This window comes from Baudoinia panamericana, assembly GCF_000338955.1.
Source record: "Baudoinia panamericana UAMH 10762 unplaced genomic scaffold BAUCOscaffold_3, whole genome shotgun sequence".
In the NCBI taxonomy this organism is placed as follows: domain Eukaryota; kingdom Fungi; phylum Ascomycota; class Dothideomycetes; order Mycosphaerellales; family Teratosphaeriaceae; genus Baudoinia; species Baudoinia panamericana.
In genome coordinates this window covers 867,390-883,531 of record NW_006911259.1, presented here as the reverse complement: position 1 = coordinate 883,531, position 16,142 = coordinate 867,390, and the positions used below count along the sequence as shown (strand labels likewise).

At 55.7% G+C, this 16,142-nt stretch overlaps 9 protein-coding genes across 9 annotated transcripts; 4 read left to right on the top strand and 5 right to left on the bottom strand.

Annotated features, from left to right (window-relative positions):
- Positions 1-110: 110 nt before the first annotated feature.
- On the top strand, positions 111-1,112 carry BAUCODRAFT_573234 (uncharacterized protein; the record flags this gene model as incomplete). The annotated part of the gene is made up of 2 exons (XM_007675859.1): positions 111-258; positions 291-1,112. 2 exons carry the CDS (start codon positions 111-113, stop codon positions 806-808), a joined length of 666 nt encoding a protein of 221 aa, XP_007674049.1. The 3' UTR covers positions 809-1,112.
- A 425-nt stretch (positions 1,113-1,537) lies between these two features.
- On the bottom strand, positions 1,538-3,120 carry BAUCODRAFT_66032 (uncharacterized protein; the record flags this gene model as incomplete). The annotated part of the gene is made up of 3 exons (XM_007675597.1): positions 1,538-2,200; positions 2,290-2,543; positions 2,616-3,120. The coding sequence occupies 3 exons, from the start codon at positions 3,118-3,120 to the stop codon at positions 1,538-1,540; spliced, it is 1,422 nt and encodes a 473-aa protein (XP_007673787.1).
- A 512-nt stretch (positions 3,121-3,632) lies between these two features.
- BAUCODRAFT_386644 (uncharacterized protein) lies at positions 3,633-4,695 on the top strand. Its single transcript, XM_007675858.1, has one exon. The coding sequence runs from the start codon at positions 3,883-3,885 to the stop codon at positions 4,597-4,599; it is 717 nt and encodes a 238-aa protein (XP_007674048.1). The 5' UTR covers positions 3,633-3,882; the 3' UTR covers positions 4,600-4,695.
- On the bottom strand, positions 4,696-5,202 carry BAUCODRAFT_386635 (uncharacterized protein). Its single transcript, XM_007675857.1, has one exon. It carries the CDS (start codon positions 5,092-5,094, stop codon positions 4,792-4,794), a length of 303 nt encoding a protein of 100 aa, XP_007674047.1. The 5' UTR covers positions 5,095-5,202; the 3' UTR covers positions 4,696-4,791.
- A 19-nt stretch (positions 5,203-5,221) lies between these two features.
- BAUCODRAFT_386514 (uncharacterized protein) lies at positions 5,222-7,156 on the top strand. Its single transcript, XM_007675856.1, has one exon. The coding sequence runs from the start codon at positions 5,485-5,487 to the stop codon at positions 6,976-6,978; it is 1,494 nt and encodes a 497-aa protein (XP_007674046.1). The 5' UTR covers positions 5,222-5,484; the 3' UTR covers positions 6,979-7,156.
- Positions 7,157-7,967: 811 nt separating this feature from the next.
- Positions 7,968-9,657, bottom strand: BAUCODRAFT_31249 (uncharacterized protein). Its single transcript, XM_007675355.1, has one exon. It carries the CDS (start codon positions 9,353-9,355, stop codon positions 8,162-8,164), a length of 1,194 nt encoding a protein of 397 aa, XP_007673545.1. The 5' UTR covers positions 9,356-9,657; the 3' UTR covers positions 7,968-8,161.
- Positions 9,658-11,052: 1,395 nt separating this feature from the next.
- BAUCODRAFT_52429 (uncharacterized protein) lies at positions 11,053-12,972 on the bottom strand (the record flags this gene model as incomplete). The annotated part of the gene is made up of 1 exon (XM_007675475.1): positions 11,053-12,972. A coding segment is annotated over one exon (1,920 nt), but the record flags the coding sequence as incomplete, so codon positions are not given.
- Positions 12,973-13,395: 423 nt separating this feature from the next.
- On the top strand, positions 13,396-15,144 carry BAUCODRAFT_386509 (uncharacterized protein). Its single transcript, XM_007675855.1, has one exon. It carries the CDS (start codon positions 13,641-13,643, stop codon positions 14,973-14,975), a length of 1,335 nt encoding a protein of 444 aa, XP_007674045.1. The 5' UTR covers positions 13,396-13,640; the 3' UTR covers positions 14,976-15,144.
- Positions 15,145-16,069, bottom strand: BAUCODRAFT_386533 (uncharacterized protein). Its single transcript, XM_007675854.1, has one exon. The coding sequence runs from the start codon at positions 15,785-15,787 to the stop codon at positions 15,314-15,316; it is 474 nt and encodes a 157-aa protein (XP_007674044.1). The 5' UTR covers positions 15,788-16,069; the 3' UTR covers positions 15,145-15,313.
- Between the last annotated feature and the right edge of the window lie 73 nt (positions 16,070-16,142).

Here is a 16,142-nt window from a genome sequence, read left to right as displayed (position 1 = left end):
CGATACCCAGCCAACAGGAGACTCACCACAACAATATCGGCGTCACGAATCGTCAATCGAACAGTCCCAGAGACTTGGGCATTGGGCAGATCCCTCGCGCCAGGCTCTGCATGCCCCAACCCTTCCCACTCAAGCTGATAGACGAAGGGTACGATCCGACCACCGCCGGCCGCCTCATTCATTTGGCCGACAGATCTAACTGCGACTCGGACTGGACGGGCATCAACACCTACCTGCATGCGGACAACAACCCCTCCCGTATTGGTCCATGAACGGGTAAACTGGGTCAGATGAGGCTACACCGCACCCTCGTTTCCTGGATCATGGAAAACTTCCCAGCGGAAGTTCAGGTAGCGGACCAAGTGTTGAGGAAAGTGAGAAAGCATCCGGCCATGATCGAGGGACTGGTAGTGGCTCGACTCGGCAAACTCAAGGTGAAGCGGGGAATGAGCGCCTTGTTGGAGAAGTGGCCGAGGAAGAAGAGGCGGGAACGGAAATTCTTTGCGCCACTGGAGCGGTAGACGGTGCACCAGATCCTCGTCAAGAAGGCGGAGCTGATGGCGCCGCCCGCGCTGTCTCAGCGCCAGAGGCGGCTGCAGAAGCTATTGTCGGCGCTACCGCCGTTGCATACTTCTGGTCATGCAAATGGGTCTGGGAAGCGTCGTCACCGTGGTCGACGTGGCGAGTAATCAGGGCAGCTTTTCACCCGCGACGGGTGGTCGGTCGTCAAAGGTCATCCCGCCGAAGCGTACTAGCACGGGTCAACGGTTGTGGGATCTTGCATTACTTTGTCAGGCAGAGTGCATGACACTTCTGCTCGGGGGTTGGGTAGCCGCCTTTTGATAGAGCTTTGAAGGTTCATACAAGTATTTGCGAACACCGGCGTGTCGTCTCAGCTATACTTCCACTTGACCACAGTCATCGCACGAGACTGTGTACATGTTCGCTGAGTGGCATTTCTGGATGTGGTGCAGAAGCCGACATTTTAGCTTAGAAGCCTTCGTGCATCCAGGGAAGGCACTGTTCCACGGCCGGCCATTTTAATGTGTGTGCAGCATATGATGGTTAATTGTATGTAAGTCCCAAACATCTGTGGACAATGCAGAAAGGCACATTGCCAAGTCGGCTCGGATTCAGGGAGGTTCTGCTTCAGAGGGATATCATGGTTTATCTTCATGGTCGTCAGACAAGCGTCGTTGAAGCTAAGGTCGGTACAATCGTCCTGGTAATCAGCGATCTTCCAGCGAACCGTGTTCCGGCAATTGTCCATAATCATCAAGTCCATGCCAAAGATTACTGCAGTCCACATGCTTGCGTGTTTTTGCCTATAATCGTGGCTGGCTTTGAGTAGGCTGTAACATCGATAGGTAGGTGCAGCACGTCAGTGGTGCTGGGTTGGTAGAGCATTTACCCCGATCTCGACATCCGTCGGATCTCTTACTGCTGCATTGTTGCCCACACCCGTGGATGGCTCTGAATTGGCTGTGACGGCTATAGGTAGCTAGCGCACGTCAACAATGTTGGGATTGAATACAATCTACCCACCTCTCCGTCCCTTGACGAAGCCCACCAGATTCTCAATCACGCCCTCCAACGCCTCCTTCTCCTTGACACTCTCATCTTTCCGTTGCAGCCAGTACTCCAGCACGCCACTTGCCTTCCGGTTGAGCACGCCGAGCGTGAATACATGCTCTCGCAACTCCTTGTCGCTGTACACCGTTAATGCTTGCTCTGTAGTACTGCACAGCAGACTGGCGGCATTCGTGTCAAAGTCCGGAGGGGGAGGCGGACCTTTGGCGACAGCGGTCCGCTTCTTCTTGGGAGCACCGGTCTTAGAGTCAAGCGAAGTCGCCGAGGCGTTCCCAGATGTTTCTCTGAGCCGTTCAATGGAAGTTGCTGACGGCCTTGTCTCGGAAGACAGGTTGATGTTGGGTAGCACCAGCCGTTTCTGTTTGCTCGGTGGTAGGATCTCATCCAGGTCGACCGGCACACCCAACGAGACGAGGAAGAGACGGCGTATCCGGCTTCGTGTCCAATTGGGCGGTTGCATGGGCGGAGGGTTCTTGAGCTGGGTCCAGAGGGCGTAGGAGCGATCGGAGAGGAAAGGGGAGGTTGATGCTGGGTCAATGGGCGGAAGGTCTCGCAGTGATGGTAGTGGTTGCGAGTTCGGAAAGATGGTGTCAATGTACGGTCGGACTGCCTCTTCTGTCTGAGTACGGTCAAGGCCTGAGAGATTGAGTGGTGGCTAGCATTGACCGTCGTCAGTGGATTAAGGCATTGAGTTGAAACGGAAAGCTGTAGACTACTTACCAAACCCGCTAGTATGTCAGGCGGCGCTGGCTGTGTAGCAGGATACGTCTCTTGCTGCGGTGTCGCGTCCTCTGCTTCATCAAAGTCTCCAAAGTCGTCTCCGTCGCCCTCATTGAAATCGTCAAAGTCGGCGCCAAGATCATCATCTTCTTGCGGCTGAGTTTCCGCAAGTGCTTCCCCCTTCCCGCCTTCCCACATCGAACGAAACCAAGCTTGCTGTGCTTCAGGGTCTACTGGTTGATTGTCTTCTCTGCACCACAATCAGCTGCTCGTCACAAGTTACACCGCAGCCCCGACTCACCTACCCTCATCAATCGCCCCGCTCCGCGCCACCTCTGGCGCCCGCCGTACTTCATCCGGCTCTGCATCTGCCATCCGCATCTCCTTTGCTAGCGTGCCATCCACCTCGCCATGCGCAGGTTTGTCATCCACCCGCTCCACAATAGTCTTCGGGATCGGCGTTCCACCTGGCGTCTGTGGTCTAGAGCTCTCACCAAGACCGCTCAAGGCACGTGTGCGCGTGCCACTCCGGCTGCGTTGGCCATCAGGGATGATCTCGACCTCGTCGGGTACGGCATCTCTGGTGCGCATGGCATAGGCTGCCGTGCCCGGAACCTCGCCATGAGCGGGCCGATCGTCCACTCGCTCAACACGAGTTATAGGTGTGGAAGGCGTAGTATCATTGTTCGACAGACGATGGCCGTCGTTGCCTTCACTGGCGGACGAAAAGTGGTCGCTATCGGCATCTGAGAGCTCGTGTGCGCCGGGATCCTGCGTTTGGATTCTCGGTGGTTGCAACGCTGACGGCATAGTGAGTGTCGACTATGTTGTGGGGCGTAGCAGAGACAGCAAGAGGATGGGGACTCAATCTAAGTAGCGCAGTGGGCACGACAAGGGTATTGCAATATAGGAAGTGTTCTGTGGCTTCCCTCACCGTCATGCCATAAGCCAAGGGAAACGCTAAGCGATGGCTCCTGTTATGTAAGCATGTCTTGCACGGTTTATGTACAGCACCGTGCTTTTGTCGTTCCGCCTCGCCTGCTCTCACTCTAGAACGCATCGTCCTCGCCATGTGCGTGACTAATGTCGCAGCCGTAGCATCAAAGATCTCTTCCGACTGCGCTTTAGTTGCACCTCACCCTCTGTGGCTTCACTCCTCGTCTCCTTCGCCTTTGATGGCGACATCCTCCGCAGCCGCTGGAACGGTTAGCATGTGTACCTCCGGAACTGGTAACGAAATGGCATCTTACCTTCATCGACCTCCTCCGCCGTCTCTTCGGACACCTTGGCTTTCTTCCCGCCCTTACGGCCACCCTCACCCTTCGCAGCGCTCACTCCACCGTCTGCAGCTTCCGTCTTGCGCTTCTTCCCGCCTCCACCTCGCTTCAGTGCTTGCTTCTCTGCTTCCCCCTCCGCTGCCTCGTCGTCATTGGCCAGACCTTTCTCGGCTGCATCCTTGACCTTCTTGCTGATGTTTCTCAGTTGCCTGGAGTAGCTCTCGGGCTTGCAGTTTCCGCCGAACTGGTTGGCTGCTTCAGCGTAGACGGCCTGTCAATCCGGAGTCAGTCGTGGATGTTTGAGATACAGTGTCGGATATTGCAACTCGCCTGTTCGATGCTTCCGCTGTTGATGCACGCCATAGCTAGGCACGCCAGACGGTCAACGTCGCCCTCGGAGATAATGTTCTTCACTTCTGGCCAGGTAAGCTTCGCCATGACGCTTGGTTTGTGGAGGATCGTGAGGCGTAGTGGTATTGGAGACAGGAGGTTTTGCTTGCTTGACTGGTGTCGGGATTGCTCAGGGCTTGGTGGTACAGAGAAGGGGTGTAGTCAAGTGAGAGTGAACTTGTTCTGCAGTGGCGGACGCTGGCTGCCGCGTGACCCGATAGGTTTCACTGATGCAACACTATTTGCAGCACGTGCGCGAAAGGACACAAGTGAGTTTGCAGGTGACGGTCGACGAGGCCTTTTACAACCTCCTTTGTCTGACACGAAGCCTGCCCTACAATACCGCGAGGGTTCCCTGATAGACACAAGAACGGTGCTGCTACAGGGCAGGTGCCCATGCTCAAAATCCATACACTGCCTTAAGCCCTTCAATCTGCGAGCTGTCGAACTCTGCAGTAGCCACGTCTGCGCGCCGGACTTGCTGTTCCGCACGATCTTGCGACTCTCGGGTCTGGCCGAAGGTTATACAGACGAGGCCCGACCATATACGCCACCGGCAGACTCTGGTTGTCCGCGAATAGTCCCGTCCCAAAGACAACCTGCTGGTCAAGCGCAAGGCTGAAACAAGCACACCTGTACCGTAAGGGATGAGGTGTTTTAGAGCTTTTGACTCATTCGTACCGCATATAAGGCACGTTTTGATTCATATACCGCAGCAATCTCGAGCGTGATCGATGGTGCTTAGAAGACTCCAGAGAAGTAAAGACGTGAGGGCCAAGCAGTGGTATATATTCGTCTGCTCTTACTGTTAAGCCTAGAATGGCGACATTTCTAGGAGCACCGTCGCATTTAGCTTGAGGGGAAGAAGAACGAACGTGTGTAGCAGGAAGTGGAAGAAGAGATAAGATCTGATAGAACCGTGCCGTGGCCTTGTACGCCTCGGCTCAGAACGGACGAATGTTGTACACACAAATACGTACTGGCGAAGCTGTCGGCCGCCGATGTGTTGTCCAGCTGCGCCATTGCTCGCTTGAAAGTTTTTCGAATTGCAGACCGTAAGGTTACCATACAATGCCGTCGAATGTTGTTGATCCGATATGTACTGACAGGCTGCCATCACAAGAAGTGTTCAGGGGCAGCAGTCACTCCAATACCGTTACCGCGGACGTCAATGTGATCATTCTCCGGAGACGAAATTACCATCCGATGGCAAAGTCAAGAAGAGGACTGACGAAACAGCCGATGAGGTGCTCAACATGTCAACATTTCGGCAACTCTCCGCCCGCGGCTGCATGCCGGGAATAACAACATGAAGGCGGCGATGGATTGCAGCTCTCCTTTTGCCGTCAAATAGTGCGTGTCAATGTGCTCGAGTATCTCTCGAAAATGCAATGTAGGTGATTAAGGTAGGTCTACTGCTTTCTCTGTCCTCCACGACACACTTGGCGATCCTCGCAGATACGATCACTGTAGCCGTCGACACGTAGAGACTAAGGCAGCCATTCAAATGGCACAACATGACGGTGTCAACGAAATCAACGGCGTCAACGGCCACCTATCAAACGGCCACCATGACGGGGGAATACCCGCAACCCAAGCACTTGCTCACTTCGCAACGAGCGCAAGAACATCCGCGCTCACGCCCGCTCTCGAGGAGAAAGTCAAAGAAGTCCTCCTTGACTTTATAGGCGTAACCGTGGGAGCCATTCAACATGCCGACTCCACGACACCCATTGTCAATGCCATATCAGCCCTCCAAGGCCCGACCGTAACCAAGTCAAGCCCAGGCGTCTGCACCGTCCTCGGACAAGGCGAGCCTCACTTCCTACCTCAATATGCCGGCCTGCTCAACGCCGCTCTTGCCCACAGTCTGGACTTCGACGATACATATGCCGCCGGCACTCTCCACGCAGGCGTGACTTCGATCTCGGCCGCGCTGGCGCAGACGGAAGCACTCGCGCAGAGCGGTAACGCGCCGACTCCGGACGAGCTCATGCTAGCCATAGCCGTCGGATACGAGGTGACGTGTCGTCTCGGCCGGGAGCTGGGCTACGAAGCGTACAGTCGAGGATTTCATAACACCAGCACGGCCGGCATCTTCGGCTCCATAGCCGCAATGGCGGTGCTGAAGCGCTCGACGGTACAGACGGTCGAGATGGCCTTCGGTCTAGCTGGATCGAAGGCTGCAGGTTCCATGCAGTACCTCGATAATGGATCATGGAATAAGCGACTACATCCCGGCTTTGCTGTGCATGATGCCTTCATGTGCATGGCTCTGGCCGAAGCAGGCGTGATTGGAGCAACCCGCATTATCGAAGGCAAGAACGGCTTCCTCAAAGCATACTCTCCGAATGCGGATGTCTCGCTCCACCGGCTAGTGGACAGTCTAGGCACTGAATGGGAGTTCCTCGCCTCGTCTCTCAAACCCTATCCAGCCTGCCGCATGACACACGCCTTCATTGAGCCGGCCGGCAACCTACACGAGGAGAGATCGAAAGCTGCAGGCGCTTCAAGCGCTGACGAGAAGGACATCGAGTCAGTCGTCCTCTACATGTCTCCCGCGAACTTCATCCTCGTGGGCGATCCAACGCCCAACAAGCGTCACCCGAGCAACGTCATCGACGCGCAGTTCTCCGCGTACTTCCAGGTCGCCAACGCCTTGCTATACGGAGCGAAAACGGGTGACATGTCGCCGTACTCTCGGTTGCAAGATCCGGCAATACATCGGCTGACTGACAAGATCAGCGTAGAGGTTGACGACAGCATGTCCGGGTTTGCCGCCAAGATGGCCGTCAAGTGGGCGGGTGGTCAAACTGTGCGGGCTGAGCAGCAGTATCCGCTTGGTGAGGTGCAACATCCCCTCACGCGGGACAAGGTGGAGGAGAAGTTCCTTGCGCTTGCTGTGCCGGTATACGGGGAGAAGCGGGCGGCGGAGGTTGTGAGGCAAGTCAGCCAGTTGGAGCAGGTCGACTTGACGCACTTCATGCAGCTGTTGCGGTAACACATGAATTCCTCATGATTCACCCCTCACCCCAGCATGCTCTTCTTCCGCCCTCGCATCCTCACGTCTTCCAGCTTGCGAAGCACGAGTTTGCCCAGCTTACCCTTCATCCCGCTTCCCTCCGCCTCAGCATAAGCCTTCAGCACCTCCGGAAACAGCCCTTCCTCCCTCGGATGCGTAGAGCCAAACGCCCGCTCGAGCACATACAAATCCACCGCTCGGTCCTCGTCCGATACCGTTTGCGTAGCCAACCCGAAGTCGATGAGCACGATCTCGCCTTCCAAACTCTCCTTCTCCACAACTCCTTCCAGTCCTCCCTCGCTACTCTCGGATGTAAAGGAAGGGCGTAACATCATATTACTCGTAGTCAAATCCCCGTGCACCACCCCCGCCGCATGCAAGCGGCCCAACACCACCCCAATCCTCCGCAACAACCCTTTCAACTCCTCCACCTTCTCCTCACCCTCACCCGCACCCTCCCTACCCCGCGCCTTCTTCGTGTCATAAACCGCCTGCTTCACAGTCCGTCCAGCAATCCACTCCGTAACCAACCACCCCCTCTCCCAATCCAGCGCCAACACGGCAGGGACCACACCCCTTAGACTCCCAACCCCTTCACTACCCTTCCCTTCCTTCTTCGGATCTTTGACCTTCCTGCCTCCGGAGCCAGATACTATACCCTCCCCACTCAACTTGACAAGCACCCTTGCCTCAGCAAGGATGCGCGCGCGCGTGAGTCGCTTGTCAAGGGTTGGATGCCGCCATGCCTTTTGCGGACGGTACTTGAGCGCTGCGGGCCGGGTCGGGGAGAGGAAGGTGGTGCGGAAGAGGAGGGATTCGGCGCCTTGTGCTATCAGCGTTAGAGGGACGGTGGAGGTGTTGAACGGGGGTGGGAGGAGGGATTGTGGGTTGCTGCGGTCGGGGGTAGCCATTGTGGCCGGGCAGTGTTGGTGCTACGGCATGATCGTACGACAATATGTTAATATTCAGAGCGGGCAGTTTGAAGTGATAATTGATGCACAGAGGCTTATCGGCTATCAGCACGTGACGGAGACGCCGACAAGATGTAGACATTTCATGGACAGTCTCTCAGTAAGCTACTTGGGACAGTCACCATCGTCGCAGAGGTCACGCAGTAACGGCGCTCTCGAGAAGCGTAGGTCATTCCATCGTAAAGATACGTTCAATCCTCCCAAATCGTCTCCAAATCCAGATCCGCCCTCCTCTCCCCACCACAAACACTCCACCGCTTCCTCTCCCTCCCTACCCTCCCGAACCCACTCCTCGGACCATCTAAACTGCCTCGCCTCGTCAACCCGCCCACCGTCTCCGCCTCCTCACCATCCACATCCTCGCCCCTTTCGATCCGCTCCTGCCTCTCCGCCGCCAACTTCAACCGCTCAATGCGCTCGTCTTCAATCGCTTCGCTTTCCAGGTCAGGCGTGTCCTCGATCGTGTCTAAGGAGGAGATGGAGGGTGAGCGTGAGCGAGCTGATGTGGGTGTTGAGGGCATGCTGGAGAAGGAGGAGGTGCTGGCGTAGTGGTGGAGGCTGGGATAGGCTTCGTTGTAGCGTTCCGGTCGTTGTGGGCCGAGTGAGGGGCTGGAGCTCCCCGAGGAGGCCGCTGTTACGTTCGACTCCGTGATGATTGCTGGAAAGCTGGTTGGTTGGTGTGTTGGTGCGTTGGTGAGACTGTGAAGTGGACTTGCTGGCCGGCGACGTAGGGAGCCTGAGCGGGAGAAGGACGCCATGGCTGTGGGCTGCGGCATGGTATTGACGGTGACGGGTGTGCTTCGTGGGGTAAGGTCCAGCTCGCTGTCCTCCTGTATGCTCTCGATCGCGCCTCCACTGGCATAGCTGGGTGACCGCGGCGCCGGCCCGTCTTCCTGCTTGAAGGGTGACCTGACGCGAGCAGGGGATTTCATGGGACTGTGTGAGCCCGGACTAAGCGAGCCGCTCGTTGGGGTGCCCGGTACGGTAGTTTCTGGCGTACGGGGAAGGTGCGGGTTGGGCAGGCTGTGCGCGCGGGTCATGACAGGCGCAGTAAGCAGTGCGGAAGCCGAGCTTCGGGATCGCAGGTGGGAGCGGCTGTAGGGCGAGCGGTTCCGATGGCTGCTGCTCGGTCGCTGATGCGTGTTGGAGAAGTAGCCTTGCAGCAGCGACGCTGGTGACGGGTCGGTGGAGGAGCGAGCGGTGAGCTCCGGCCTCACGAGCTTGAGGAATTTGGGCGGTGGTAGTGCTTCCACCACGTCGCCCATTTCCTCCTCAATGTTCAACTTGGCGAAGCTTTCGATGGGAGACTCGAGCTCGTCGTCCGCTGGCGGTGGGTGAGTGTTGATCTGGAGCCTGGTCGTTGGCGTGGCCGCGAAGGGCGGCATGTTGGGCGTTGCTCGTATCCAAAAAAATCTGCCTGACGCGAACTCGGTGTTGTATGTTTGATCACACTTCCTTTTTAACAGCTCACGCACCCTCCGCACCTCATAGGCCGTATGACCGGATGGTGGAGGAGGATGTGCAAGTGGGTCAAACGCCGGCGCTGTTGATCCTTCTTGTGGGAGGCGAAGCACGCAGGGACTCGCTGACTCGTATGAAAGTTACCTTCTGCCAATTTACGCTTTTTCCAACGCCCACTAAGGTACGTTGAAATCTTCAAACAATGGAGTAGGTATTCAGCTATCCTGCTATACAGAGTGTGAGTGAGGCTCGTGGCGGGTATGAGCAATGATATTGTAACGCTGCTAATAGGGTTTGGGTATTTGACGGCGTTTGCGTGCAAGGTCCTGCGGATTGCGGAGTAGATGCAATGCAAGGTCGCTTGCGCACGAAGGGTATCCCCCCGCCTGACTGGACAGGCAGCTCGTCGCGTAGATGCCTGCCGTAGATCACCGGCCAGCCTGTATGCGGGCGTAGAAGCCGGCCCGGTTCACTTTCAGCCGGAAAGGTCCACAGAGGCGCTGCGGTAACAGATCGCAGCCGAGACATCGTACGCTTGACACGGCTCAACGCGCCGCAAGGCTGGCGACAAACATGACGTTAGTGCTCATTGTCCACGACTCACGCCTCGCCGCGACCCCATTCGGTATGCAAAATGGCATCCTCCGAATCCCAGCGACTTTCAATCTCGACGCACACTGAGCTGAAGCCCAACGAGACGGACCTGGAAGAAGCTCCCGAAGGGGGACCATGCGCCAACACGATACAAGCACGCATCTACCGCTACATCGTTCTGGTTCACACAGTAGTCGGGCTGGCATTTGGCGTATACTTTATAATTCGCAGGTATGGCGGCCGACACTGACCGCGGCGCCACCGTTGGATATGGACGATATGGGGAGGGCGCGAGTGAATCGTGACTGTCGAGTTGTTGCAGCTTTGGCATCGCAACCATATTGTTAAGCTACTAGGTACGCTCGATGAGTAGCGGTCCAATCATCCTACTAGTGATTGTTGTGCGCATGAGGTGTGAGGTTGATCGAGGTGTTCCATTTTGCAGCGTAAAGGAAGGTTGTTGAGCGGACCACGAATTATGAAGCGGCTTTAGCCCGTTGTACTGACGACAGCGCGTCTAGCGGTCACAATTCGGCAACATTATCATGAGCCGACCTTGCGACTACCAAGCGACGGCATGATGTTGTTGCGATCCCGGTCTGCAGGGCGCCTGTTACAATCGCGCGAGATCTGGTGCGACCGTTCTTTCTTCATACCAGGCGCGTCTTGAATATGTGATGGTCCGGGGCAGCATGTTGGGTTCAAACAATAAGCGCGCCTTGAGAGTAGAGATTAATCGTATAATCGAAGTCTTGTTCGCATTGCCTCTCATCCGCCACCAGCAGCACAGATACAGAAGCCGCACTTTTGGCGTGCTAGGTCATAAGCCGTCTGGAGGGGCACAGTCTCTACGTCGCCGGCGTCCCAAGGTCTGGGTTCGCCATAAGACTCTAGCATCTCAGCTCTCGTCGTCCGTCTCATTCCGCGCGTCATTCACACTATCGCTACTCTTCTTCCGCTTCTTCGCAACAACCCCACCATCCAGCACCCTCTCAGCCAAGCCACCGTCACCCTTCGGCGGTAGCGGCAACGGCGGCACAAGCTCCCCCTCTACAAACTTCCACCCCGCCATCTTCAACATCTTCCACTTCTCGCCCACCTTCACCCTCACCAAATCCCCTGTCGCGCGCGCATCCTCCAGCGAGTCGTGTCCCTTGTCGCCACCCAGCTGGATACCGCGGTTGAGGTATTTGCTGCTCAGCATCCTCAACGCGTAGCGCATGGGCAGGCCGCGCGGGTGCGGGTACAGCATGATGGTGTCGATGATGGTTGGGTGGCAGAGGCGGACGACGTTGAGGTCGTTGTCGATCGCGTGACCGATGAGGGGAGTGGTGGGCGTGATGAAGGAGCACAATAAGTCCCGTGCTGCGGAAGGGCTGTTGACGATTGGTAGCGCCGGTGGTGGAGGCGAGTCGTCGAGCGTGTTCTTGAGCTGTGGTGCCGGTATGGCATCGTGATGGTGAGTATACGGTACGGCATTGGCCATGCTCTCCAGTGAGACGCCACTGAAACGAGAGTTGAGGTCCAGCACGATGCCCAGCGGCCGCACCAGCACGTCGATCAACTTTTCGCCTTCCGGGAAAGAGACCGCCGTCAAGCGGATGAGCTCGAAACCTAGCGTCGTGTAACCCATTTCGCAGTCCAACGCTACCGCTTTCGCTACGTTTCCGTGTGCGTCTTTCGCCGGGCTCTCATTCTCCGGCGTGAAGATGAAGGGCATGACAGCCGCGAGCCGCGCCGGACTGCTAGCTTTGAATACATGGTGCTCCTCCACCGTACATCCTGCCCTCCCGACCGGTTCGTTACAACACGGATAGAAGGCCTCTTTCGGTCCAGTGTCGGCCTTCGACCTCTGCGGATAGACCTTCCGCATCGGATGATGTCGACATTTGCCATTAGATGTTAGTAGACCTTCTTCGTTGCGCTGAGGGAATACTTGGAAGCGAGCCATGCAGCGATCGCATTCCTCGTAGTTTTTGCTAGCTTCGACTGCCGCCGCTGCTTCGGCTGCTTGATCTGAGGTTGGCGGAGTAGGTATGTAACCGAATTTGTCCAATGCTTTCTGATTCTTGATGGTTAATTGTGGAAGGATGGATGCTTCCTCATCTGGAGTAAGACCAGTCTCGATTACAATGGGCGCATCCAAGCCCACTTTCGGCTTGGCAAGGGTTTGCTGCTTCTGCTTGAAGAGCGACGTGCTCATGACATGCATGATCCACGCATCGACCCTCATCTTCTTGTATGCTCCAATACGCAGCTTGATTACGTTGGCGTAAACGTTACCTTGCTCCCTCGCCAGCTTCTCCTCTTCGTCTAGGGCAAGACGGATAAGCTCCGTCTCAGACAACATGAGCCCGTTCTTGTATTGAACTTGCTTTCGATCCCGCAGTTCTTCATTCAAGCGTACCATCTCGCCATGGAGATGTTTTAAATACAACATCCGTTTCGCATGTCCAGCGGGATCGTTAGGTATAAGACGAGGGTTGAGTGCGACTTTCTCCTCGCGAACATAACCATGTGTCGTCTTCGGTTTGTCACTAGAGATGTTTGTCGCATTTGCCACGGGTGAAGTCGCCTTGGAGCTTGCTTTGGCGGGTGGCGACACCGATCTTTTTAGGCTAGTTGGTGTCACAGGCTTCACGTTCGTGAATGTCGTGTCTGAGCCGTTGAGTGCCTTACGCTCCTGGAGAAGCTGAGTCCTGATCAGGTCTGCTTGGCTTGGTGGCTTATCTTCCGGCTTTTCGTAAGTCAGGCGCCTCCGTTTCGGTGCTGGGTCAGCGGGTGCCTCTAATTCATACTGCTGCTGAGTCGCTTCGCTGGTTGTCCTGGTTAACTCTGCCGAAGCCTTGGGCCGGAGATTGTGGGCAAAGATGCAGTTGGTTAATTTACAGCGTTCGCCTTCAGGGCAAGGAATGCCTTTGAAGAGGTTGGTGGTCGAAAAGACCATGGTTGATATCGTGCAAAAGGTGCCAGATCCCCAGGTGATAGTAGTGGTAGCAAGTGGTCTATTCCCGTCAGAGGTGTGACCGATTGTAAGCTTGCGGGGTCATACGATATTGGGATGGCGGACATAATTGGTGCAATGCATCATCATTGGGCGGATGCTCTGAGATCGTGCAGTAGCAGCTTGAACATGCTGAAATACGAGAAGGCTCTCTGCTTAGGTGGTGGGCATTTGGTGATGAAGTTGGGGAGAAGGAGAGACGGCAAGCTTCAACTTACCGTAACCCTCATCGATCAAGAAGACCGCTTCTACCAGGGAGTGAATGTCCGCACACTCGAAGTTCATGTCATCCGCAGAACCACGATCCTACGGCATAGATGCTGAGGTGATGAGGCGGGATGATGGATGTTGTGTGCGAGTTACAGCCACGATGTTCGATGTTCGGCTGCAAGATCGTTCCGCTCCGGCGCCAGATGTACGATCTCCGGAGCGCCTCAGCAACGTCATTAAACTCACGTACAACGGCGCGTGTCCTGGCGTCGGATCTATTGTAGGCCGTGGTAAGCACCTTTTCACTGTCTTCGCGCATATAGCCATTCCCCTGGTTCGAAGAGTGCCTCTCTTCTACAGCTTTCGCTTCGCTCCCTCCCCGAATATCCCAGCACAGCACGATGGCCGCAGAAATACCACAGGATGCCGGCAAGGCCGAGCATCTGGTAGTGATGATACATGGCCTATGGGGTAATCCTGTACATCTCAGCCATCTCCGAGATACTCTCGTCACACAGCATGCTGAGGAAGGACTCTATATACTCATACCAAAGAGTAATCGGGACAACTTCACCTACGACGGCATCGAGGTCGGAGCTGAGAGGATCACACATGAAATTGAGGAAAAGATCAAGTCGATCACGGAGGCAGGAGGCAAACTGAGCAAGATCAGCGTAGCAGGATATAGTCTGGGCGGTCTCATTGCCCGATATGTGGTCGGCCTGTTATACACGAATGGCGTCTTCGATGAGTTGCGACCGATGAACTTCACGACCTTCGCCACACCGCATTTGGGAGTTCGAACACCAAGGCTAGGCTACCGAGCGCAGACCTGGAACTTCTTGGGAAGTCGCACCTTGAGCACGAGCGGACAGCAAATGTTCCTCGTGGACAACTTTCGAAATACCGGCAAGCCACTACTTAGCGTTCTGGCAGAGCCAAACAGCATCTTCGTCCGCGGACTAAACATGTTCCAGCGGAAGAGTATCTACGCGAACACAATCAACGACCGCAGCGTGCCTTTCTATACTAGCGGTATCAGCCGGGTAGACCCATACGTTGACTTGGATGCGGTGGAACTGCATCCACTGCCGGACCAAGACCAGCCAGTCGTGCTTGATCCGGACAATCCAGTCACGCCTCGCAAAACTCCGACCACCAAAGCGCTGACGTTACGAGAACGGTACGATAAAGCGCGAGAAGCACTACCTTTCTACGCCTTCCTCTTCACCTTCATACCCATCGCGATCCCACTCTTCATGGTGAATGCTGGCTACCAAACATATCAAAGTTCGCGCAGGGTCGCGCTTCACGAGAAGGGCGGCCTGATAGACCTGAAACGCTATCGCATCCCTCTCCTAGAAGAAGCACAAGCAGTACAAGATAAAGTCATCGAGCGACTAGCTGGCGAGGAAACGCATATGAATGAAGTGAACCAGACCGGCTACCTTCCTACGCCGCCTCCCGAGCCTGCAGTCTCGCATTCTACGAGCACGAGTAAGCTCGCGCAGACGCAGCAGGAGAGCGGTGTATCGCCTTGGCCGTCCCTGGCTTTGACAGACGAGCAGTTCGCTATGATCGATAATCTTGATGCGCATGTCGGGTTGGTAAAGTATCCAGTGCATATCCAGAAGGTACGGCACACGCATGCAGCGATCGTGATGCGGATACAGAAGGAGCAATTCGATGAGGGGAGGGCGGTTAGTGCGCATTGGGCGAAACATTTCGTAACATGATGTTGAGCAGAGCTTTGTTGTTCAGCAGCGTGGGTGAGGAGTTATTGCATGCCGAGCATTTGAAGCGTGATGTGCAGATAGTGGGTAGTCAGGATGTAAAAACCTACGGCTGCGAGCGTTGGGCGATCAATTACTGCCTTACCTTATGACTGAGTCCGAAACGACGGGACGACCACCACGAAGCCGCGAAGGTGGCCCACCCTGACGGAACATTGTGTTCATCGTTAGACCATGTGCGAGCTCAACTGATCCACGGTGCGTACAGGCCAAAGCAACTGTTTCAAACACGCATTATCATCTTTCACACCGTCTACATTACGACAGTAGTAGAGGCTGCTTCACAATAAGACTTTGCCAATACCGCTAGCAAGCTCAGCATTGAAGCGTGAAAGGCTGGTCCGTGGAGCTGAAGATGCGACTTCCGAGCTACCTGCAGCCACAGTGTTGCAAACGTGCAGTTTCCAGCATGCCACGCGTACATCAAGCGGACGGACAGACCTCGGCCGCGGAACACCGCTTGCCACCAGCAACTTCCCTGCAAGGTTGTATGCGGCATAAGGTGCTCTCAAGCCTTCGGCGCCGTACAGAGATTGCGAGGCATTGGGGAAGCGCGGTCGTATGCTCTGACCTCGCCACTTGCACTTGCGCCGCGCGTAGCAGCGACAAGGCGAGGGTAACACACAGAAGGAGAATATGCCAGACCCATTGCGGCCTTTCGTCGTCTCTCTGGTCTCCACTGATAGGGTATCGGATGCGTGCAGGCTTGGCTCACATAGCGCTGCGAGGGTGGTAACAAGACGAAAGGCCGCCATGGACGCTACTATCTGGCCAAGCTCCGGCGAAGCACTAATGTGCGCTTCTTGACTGTGCCGCCACTATGCTTGATCGACTAGAAAGCTTTCGAACTGCCAGTCCTGGCACAGCGATGGAGATAACATCATTTTGTGGCGTTTGGATACGATAGAACTACGATGCATGCATGCGAGGTTACCTAGATTGCCGAAGCGTCTTATCTCTTCTCACAACCTTACTGGTCGAGAAGTTGCATGTCAGCTACGCAGGGAAGGTGTGCGGGATGTCTTCTCTCCATCGGTCTCTTGGTATATGCTATGCCAAGATGGTTGCATGGTCGATTGCTACGTCGGGATATCCGAGTGCACAAGTTCC